At 53.4% G+C, this 8,884-nt stretch overlaps 2 protein-coding genes across 2 annotated transcripts; one reads left to right on the top strand and one right to left on the bottom strand.

Moving 5' to 3' along the window:
- Positions 1-1,374: 1,374 nt before the first annotated feature.
- Positions 1,375-1,764, top strand: LOC145974345 (uncharacterized). Its single transcript, XM_083104134.1, has one exon. It carries the CDS (start codon positions 1,375-1,377, stop codon positions 1,762-1,764), a length of 390 nt encoding a protein of 129 aa, XP_082960260.1.
- Positions 1,765-7,027: 5,263 nt separating this feature from the next.
- On the bottom strand, positions 7,028-8,251 carry LOC145974344 (uncharacterized). The gene has a single exon (XM_083104133.1). It carries the CDS (start codon positions 8,249-8,251, stop codon positions 7,028-7,030), a length of 1,224 nt encoding a protein of 407 aa, XP_082960259.1.
- Positions 8,252-8,884: the final 633 nt, after the last annotated feature.

The following is an 8,884-nucleotide window of genomic DNA, read 5'->3' as shown; positions in this document are numbered from 1 at the left end:
GTGCCTCAAGGAAGGTTGCTTCCCCCCTGAATGGAAGAGGGCCAACTTGGTCCTCATTCCAAAGGTGGGCAAATCGGGGGACTCACCCTCGTCGTACCGTCCCATATGTCTGCTGGACGAGGCGGGCAAGATACTGGAGAAGATCATAGCCAATCGCCTCATCCAGCATTTGTCCTGGATCGATCCGGATCTGAATGAGGAGCAGTACGGCTTCCGCAGCGGACGGTCCACCGTGAACGCGATACTTCGTGTCAGGTCCGCTGTGGAGGCCGAAGTGGAGGATGGCGGGGTGTTGATGGCGGTATCACTAGACACTACTAACGCCTTTAACACCCTGCCATGGAGGTGGATATTGGGGGCAATGAACCATCATGGTATGCCCCCATATCTTACCTCAATAATTCGGGACTACTTCCGGGACAGAATCCTGGTCTATACAGACCGGGACGGGATGGTACGAGAGAGGAACATTGAGTGCGGGGTTCCACAGGGCTCGGTTCTGGGCCCATTATTGTGGAACCTCGCCTACGACCATGTCCTCCGGTCGGCCCTCTCTCCCGGCAGCAGTGTTGTCTGCTATGCAGACGATACACTTGTGCTCGCCGGGGGACAGGATTGAAGGGAAGCAATCACCAAGGCCGAGATAGCCTTTGAGAGCGTGGTGCGCTCCATCAGAGTCCTGGGGTTGGAGGTGGCGGCCAGAAAGACCGAAGCCGTGATATTTCATGGTAGGTCGCGGGGCCTGTCGCCTCCGACTCTCATCCGAATAGGCGAGGCTCGCGTCCAGGTTGGGGAGAAAATAAAGTATCTTAGACTCCAGCTGGACGCGATCTGGTCCTTCGGCGAACACTTTCGCCGTCTGGCCCCGAGAGTGGAGGGAATGGCGATGGCCTTGGGCCGGCTGCTCCCGAACCTCGGGGGACCGGGCGGAAGGGTTCGCCGGGTCTATGCCGCCGTGGTAGCGTCGGTGGCCCTGTACGGGGCCCCTGTGTGGGCCGAAGATGTGGCGGTCACGAGCGGGATCCGTTAGCGCACGGTATGATAGCGCACCAACCCGATAGCACACGAAAAATTGACACAATTCCCGATAGCGCACCAACCCGATAGCCCACGTCCCGATAGCACACAAAGTAAATCGCGCACAATCCCGATAGCACACCAATGAGAAAGTACACGCACAGACTGCACCCGCGCCTCCCGCCCCCTCACCCCGTTGCAAACCCATGTGGAACCTTGTGTGCTATCCGAACGTGTGCTATCGGGTTGGTGCGCTATCGGGAATTGTGTCAATTTTTCGTGTGCTATCGGGTTGGTGCGCTATCGCACCGTGCGCTAACGGGACCCTCCCCCGCAACGATCAGTCACGCGGCGGCGATGGTCCTGACCGGTATGCCCCCGTTGGATCTCGCGGCCCGAATGTACAGTAACATGTACAGTGAAAACGGGGCAGAGATTACCGGCAGGATCCGTCGAATGATCAAGGACCAGGCTCGACGGTCTATGATCCTAGAGTGGCAGAGGTCATTCGAGGATCCGCACATTGCGGGAAAAAGGACCGTCGAGGCCATAAGACCCTGTTTACCCGAATGGATAGACAGGGTCAAGCGAGAAGGCATCACTCATCGGATGACGCAGGTGCTCACCGGACACGGATGTTTCGGTGAGTACCTGTGCAGGATTGGGAAGGAGCGCACCGCGGAGTGCCACCACTGCGATCACCCGCACGACTCGGCGCAGCACACGCTGGAGTTTTGTTCGGCGTAAACGGCCGAGCGTGCGGACTTAGTGGCCGCAGTTGGGGCGGACCTCTCCCTCCCGGCCGTGATAACGGCGATGGTCGGGAGCGGAGAGGCTTGGAAGGCAGTGTCCTCCTTCTGCGGCAAAGTGATGCTGCAGAAGGAGGACGCGGAGAGGGAGAGGCGCGGCAGGGGTCGTCGCCGTGGCACCTCTCCTAATCCGCCAAGAGACGGGGGATGCCTCCGCCGAATGGAGGCCCACCTCCAAGAAGGCGGAGGCGTCATAGCCCCCACCGCCCTCCCCCAAACATTGACAGGGGGTGGGGGGCCGCTGAAACGGCCTTCCCGCCTTCGGCCGAGGAGAGATGGGGGTTCCGTTCCGGGGAGTCATAGGGCTCCATGGAGCACACCCATAGAGGAGAGATGGAGCCCTCCATGGGCACTGCCGAGTCCACTCCCTCAAGGGGAGGGGAAGGAGCACGCCCCTGGAGGGACAAAAAGGAAGAGCCCGGAGTGTAAGCCCGATCCCCGCCCCACAATGGGGAGGGAGGGAGGCCCACTCCGGGCTCGGGGGGCCGGGGCTCGAGCGGGAGACTCGAGCTCCGACCCCGCCTCCCGGAAACACCGAGGGGAAGTGGCGTGGAGGTGATGCTCCTCCGCGCCACAATTAGTGAAGAAGCCGCCACACAAATGCGGCGGTATGGGCAGGCCCCACCCCTTTTATTTTTATATCCCGGGGGAAATCCTTTATGGATACCCTCACCCTAGGAAAATCGGGTGAAGGTTATGCGGGAGTCCCGGCAGTGATCAAGTGCGATCCCGCCGGTATACCCGCTAAAACCCCCGAGGTAGCCTTCCTTGCGCAGAAGGGGCAGACAAGAACCTGGAACTTTGTGGTAATACTTCAGGTCCTTGCCTGTGGGCTCCCCTCCGCACTTAGGACCCGGCGGCTTTTGGCTGCCACCGGGTCTCCTTCCTGGGGGAGGGCATTCAGCAGCCCTCCCCGCCTTTCCTCTTATGCGGACAGGTGGGGCCACGCCACCCGTCCGCCTTCCTCGGGGGTTCGTCTTTGGCCGACCCGGTTCCCCACCCGAGCCGACCGAACCCCGAGGGAAATGCACCAAGTGCCCCCTCCTTAGAGAAGAGGGGAGCACAGCGCATACTCCCTATGGAGTGGGATGAAGGGACTATTGCACTCCACCCCCTCTTGCTTCCCATGGTGGCCACCCCCCACGGGAGGAGACTCACTCACTGAGACCCCACCCCTAACATACGATGCTAGCGCGAGAAAGAACTCCGGAGGAGCCAGGGACCCTTACCACCAAGGGTCAGGAAGGCCATCCGGCTCTGAGCTCGACGGTTTATGGTGGAGAGGTGGGCAGCTCACCTCTTCAACCCACGAACACAGAATCAAAGGACCGTCGGCGCCATCCGGTCCTGTCTCGTAGAGTGGATAGACAGGGCTCAGGGGGAGGTCACGTACCGTACGACACAGTTGCTGACAGGTCATGGGAGTTTCGGCGAATACCTGTGTCGTATCGGGAAAGAACGCACCAGGCAATGCCACCACTGTCGGGAAAGGAGAGACATGGCGCAGCACACTGCCCAGCGGAGGAATGCCCAGCGTGGGACGTGCTGCGCCGTGATCTCATTAAAGAAGTTGGTGGAGACCTCTCGCTGCCGATCCTGATAACCAGGATACTAAGCAGCGAAGAGGGCTGCCTTCTCCTTCTTCTGCGAGAGCGTCACGCTCTTGAAAGAGGAGGTGGAGCGAATCCGCCGCAACGAGGCGGCGGCTGTCATCGACGACGACCGGGAAGGAGATACAGACAGAGAGGGAGAGGAGGACACACATTCACCCTCCCCTTCTATTAGGTCCAGAAGGGTACGAAATGTAGCGAGAGGAGGCTCCTCATCTACGAATGGGAGATAGCAATAGGAGGGAGGAACGATAGTCGGTGCATTAGTTTGCATCCGTATGCCTCCGCTGGTGGAGGCCAACGAGGGACCTACAGGAGGGGAGGGTTAAAATGCACTCAGGGCTACAGGAGAGGAGTGCATTTTAACCCTCCCCTCCTGTAGAACGGGATGGAAAGAAGGAGGAGTCTCCCTTCTCTCTCTACCCGCCCACACACAAATCAATGTGTTGGCGGACGACAGAGAGTAAAGGTCTCCCCTTCGCAAAAAGGAGATCATTGAAGTCTCCTCTGAGAGGGAGGCCAACGCGGGACCCGCAGGAGAGGAGTGCTTAAACCCTCCCCTCCTATGGGAATATGCGAGCGCTCCTCTAGCCAGGAGGAGCGCTGAATTGCCACTAAGGCATACTCCCTCGAGGTCCGGTCGGCACGGGGGGAACCTGTGTCGACCAATAGTGGACTCCTGAGGAAGGCGGGTGGATGGTGTGGCCCCATCCATCCACAGTGAGGAAGGAAAGAGGGGAGGGCCAAAAGCTCTCCCCTCTGGGAAGGAGACCCGACGGTAAGCACAAAACCGTCGGGTCCTAAGCGCGGAAGGGACTCAACAGCCAGGAAGTCGAAATATTGTAGTTGCTAGTTCCGACTTCCTGCCTGCCCCTCCATTGCGCGGAAGGCCACCGCTGTGGTATTAGCGAATACACCGGCTGGACATAGTCGGGATTCCCGCATATAACATGCGGTTTTCGTACCGCAGAATCTCAGCTTCGGATAGCCGTCGGTTCCAGGTGGCGGATAGAATAATATTTCGCGAGTATCTGTTTAGAAATATTTTATTTGTGTCTTGAATGAGTGTACAGAAGTGTGAGTGTGTGTGTGTGTGTATATGTAGGTGAATCGGTGTAGGTGAGAGTGCGTGTTTACAATTGCGCGCGTGTGAGTGTGTGTTCGAGTGCAAGGCCGTTCGAGATTTGATAGCGCGGGCCGCAACCCTACGGATCTCGTACCGGGATAACCGCCTCGGTTGTATTCGGCGCGAGTTATGCGTCAGAATACGTCGCTCGGTATACTCGTCTGGTGGACGTGCCCCGGAACCCGTAGCGACGTTAATAATTATTACAATTAGTAGCGCGGAACAATATAATTCGCGCTACGTGCGATATGCGATCGCACGTGCGATACGGCGCGCTCGTGTTTTTGCGACTCGTCGGGCGCGTTTTTGTCGCGTTTCTTGACACGGTTCTTATTGCCCCAGCTGTGCGGCTTTAAATCGGTCGGCTTTAAATCCGGGCTAATATTCGGGTTGCCTTTAATTATTTCCCCGGATGGAAGTCGGGTTTCGGAAGGCGTCGCGACGCTAGCGAGCGGCTCGGAGGCGGCTCGTGTTCCACCTCGTGAAGGCGCGACGCCTGATCTTGGATCTGGAATCGGAGGCGATTTCGAAGGCGCCGATATCAATCGGTGGAGGCAGCGTTCGCACTACCTTCTGGCCTTTTTACTCTCGCAAGGATTTCTCGTGTTTGCTTGCTTGCCGTCAGACTAGCTTAGCTGCTCGAGAGGGATTAGAAGGATCTGTTTTTCTGTGCCGCCGAGAGCCCGTTTTATACTCGGTTAATTGCCCGCGCCGGCGTAATCGGTAATTACTCCCACCGAGCGGCGGTAAAAATATCGGAGCGGTTCGGGTCCGCCCGGGGGAGTTCGGGGTGCCGAGCGCGGGTTCTCAACTGTCGGCTCCCGACGGCAGTGTCGCGATAATCGATTATTGTAATTCCTACCCGGTATGTTTCCTAAGTTATTAAAAATGTGGCGCACAGCGCCTCTGCCGATGCCCGACCGGTGTTCGTCGGGCGGCAGCTTCCGGCCGGTGTTCGCCGGGAAACGATGCATTCGGGGGTGCATCGTTACACGCACAACCCTAACCCTGTTCCTCAGGGGTTGGGGTATACATAAAGAATTTCCACAGAGTTACAAAAAAAAGGATTAAGTCAAGTGGGTGGGGGAGGACGTCCGGTAGAAGTCACCTACGTGCACCCGGTCTTCCCCCAGACACCCGAGTAGGCATCCGGTGGGGTTTTAGCGGGTAAACCGGTAGGACCGATTAGGTCAGACCGGGAGTCCCGCATAATCCTTGCTCCCTCCCCGGGGAGTAAGGGTATGCATAAAGACTAGATATGGGCTACTATGGTGCATCAAAACAAACCCCCACCACTCGGCTCCTGGCGCCGTGGGCGTGGCCAGGTGAAGTGGAGGGAGGCGTTCTGATTGGTGGACTAGGATATTGAGAAGTTAGTTTAGGTGCTAAATACCTGAAGAAACAATACCCAACCTCCCGGAAGTCTCGATTTTGATTGGCTTGCACCATAATGGCCCAGAGCTGTGATTGGTCGACTCCGGCTATGTCGCCGAATTAGCAAATTTTTATTTCCCTTCCTCCGCGGTATTAAACTCGAAGAAGCAATCCTCCCACTCCAGCTCTGGTCCGGTATAGGGCTCCAAGTCAAATTCCCGTTACCTAACCCTTAGTCGCTACGTCTTGGCAGAACGAACCCCCACCTACCGACTTTCGGGGTAGTCGCTATATGTCTCGACGAAACAATCCTTACCTCCCCACTCCGTCTCGGGCCCACTATGGAACATCGAAACAAGCCCCCCGCTCGAACGGTTCATGACGCGCTTTATCGAAAAAGACAGTCTCAGCACGAGACAATAATTATAATGAGACTACACTCTCTCGCGCTTCAGTGGATTCTGATAATGGAAAATTAAAGATGAACATGCAGATGATCAAACGCGAGGTGGGGTGGTATAAAAAGGAAGAAGGGAAAACCTAAAGGTATTAAACACGAATTAAGATAAAAAATTTTCACATTTATTAATATTTTTCAAAACCAGGCATTTTTTAATAAAATTTTTTGCTTATTAATATACAAAAATATATATAAAGAACAATTATATTTATATTGTTATAAATTTTACAATTTTTTCTTATGCTACTTACAATATTCACAATTCTATTTTTTAAAATAAAATCGGAAAATGAGCGATTTTTATTTAAAAAAGAAAAAGACGCACAAGAAATAAGAATATTGTTATACCGTCGCATATCCGTATGGAAGCGAATATCTGTTATTGATAAATCTACGTTTTACTAATACCGGCGCACATATTTTTGTTTCACTTCGCTTAACAATTTCATGAAACGCCGTACGTCGAATCGCATTAAAGCGTAGATTTATCGAAGTTTTGCTATTTTCTTCTTCGTTTTCTTGTGTTTCTTTTTCTCTCGCTAATAGTAGCTTTTTTATAGTATTAAAATTAATACGCCGCGAGTTCTCGTAATTGAGAGTAATACCCTTAACTTTACAAGTTTCGTGAGTATTACCCTCCGGTGTTCGCACGATGTAGGCGTAAAATTTCGAGCCCCCCGTACACGAACGCCTCGATATAACTACCACGGCCGTAGCTTTCGAGTTCATCCGTCATGTCGCCTAGAAAATTTCCCATAAGCGGCTCGTATTTGTTCGAATCACCGGTGCTTATAAAAATACACGAATCCGTATCGTAATATAATACACGACGATATAAACGTTCTAGGTACTCGTACAATTTTAAACGCGCTAGTGCAGTCGTATACGCGGCTATCACGACATTTGTTATCGGCGAGGGAACGAGAGCCTCTTGTCGCAGTCGCCACGAAACATACATTACCTCGTCATTCACGGGTAATATATCGGTTATCTTGTATTCGACGCTCGTTAATAATGTCGCGAAACGTTGTTGTGTTTTTACGATTTCGATAGTCGGCAAATTGGATCGTTGGCCGAATTTTCCCCAGAATGAATTTAAGCACAGTTTCGCAACCGAGTGTAAACCGGGATTCCGCGCGATGTTTCGTTTATCAAGAGCGATACCCTCGGTTTTTTCATATTCCCTCAAGTATCGCTCTTTTGCCTCATCGTCGTTCTTCCCGCATTTGCTCGGCCAACCACTGGCTTCCTGTTTAAGCTGTAAAAACGTATTAATATAATCGGCGAACAAGCCATCCTGCCGCGACGTACGATCGTATTGGCTAACTTCATATTGCCAAATTTCGCTTATTGACGTTACGAGATAACCTTTCTCGACGGCCTTGCGTAATTCGCAGGTTACCCAGGTACCCTCGAATTCACGCTCGCTATCATTATGGGTGCACGGTGTCTGAGAAAATGTTTCGCAGCAACTACGACATAACGCGAAGAGTAATTTTCCTCGCACGCGATGCGGAAGTATGGGGTGAAATAAATCACGAGGAGGGAATACTCTACAACGTATGAGGCCTTCGACCAAGTCGAAATTATAATTCGGCGACCTTCCGACTAACGCGCTACATTCATCGCCGACGTTTTCCGGATGGCCGATCGGAAAAGCGTCCGTCTTCAATACAAACGGGTATAAAGAGCATACGTCGACGTAACGTATTTTCTCCATACCCGTGACTTCATATTGAGTTGCGAAATTTCCCGTAAGCCAACCACCGAAAAACGCGTCGCGAGGATCGAGCGGTGGAGTTTCTACCATCGGATGGTTCGCGAGAAAATCATACATTACGCGATTGTCGCGCATTTCTTGGTCGAAGGCGCACTCTCACTTTTCCGACACTATGTATCCCCGCTGACGAAGTCGCCATGAAACCGAGAGTTCGTTCATTTCGCGAATTTAATGTATCTCCGCAATCCTCCCCCGACGAAAGCGCTTTATCACGATTTACAGGGAAACAAGACGGACATCCGTGCCAAAAGCAACCGTGAAATTGCAACACGTGACACTGCGTCCTTCCCGCAACAGACGTTTCAAAGTAACTGTCGACGAGCATATCCTCGATCGTGCGATATTCCCGCGCACGCCCCGCATGATTTATACGACGGTCGAGTTCGCGCTCCATCCATATCAGCCATTGTAAGGCTTTACGCGAATGATTGCTCGCGCATCTGTATCCCCCCGTAGGAATGATGCCTATCGTATCGGCTTGCAAACAGTTTTTCCGGAAAACCGTCATGCAAGTCGAAGCAATAGTTGTACATTCCTCGAACGGACATACATTTCTGCGATCTAGGAAAATTTTTCTAAACGCTACGCACGCTTGTCGAAGAATATCAACATCGTTACGACAGTAACGCACTATCTCGCGTTGGAAATCGAACACGGTATTTTTTTCCTTCATTTCGGTATGCCATGTGAGAAAGCGTTCGCGCTCTT

The sequence above is a fragment of the Camponotus vicinus genome, unplaced genomic scaffold (genome assembly GCF_025532165.1).
Source record: "Camponotus vicinus isolate PSW18456_S1 unplaced genomic scaffold, iyCamVici1.0 SCAF_7, whole genome shotgun sequence".
NCBI classification, from domain to species: Eukaryota; Metazoa; Arthropoda; class Insecta; order Hymenoptera; family Formicidae; genus Camponotus; species Camponotus vicinus.
Note: the sequence above shows the minus strand (reverse complement) of the source record. Positions and strands in the feature narration are given on the sequence as shown.

Bases quoted from the DNA above. Each gene is read 5' to 3' on its own strand.
- LOC145974345 (XM_083104134.1), top strand. From the start codon at position 1,375: ATGGTCCTGACCGGTATGCCCCCGTTGGATCTCGCGGCCCGAATGTAC.
- LOC145974344 (XM_083104133.1), bottom strand. From the start codon at position 8,251: ATGCGCGACAATCGCGTAATGTATGATTTTCTCGCGAACCATCCGATG.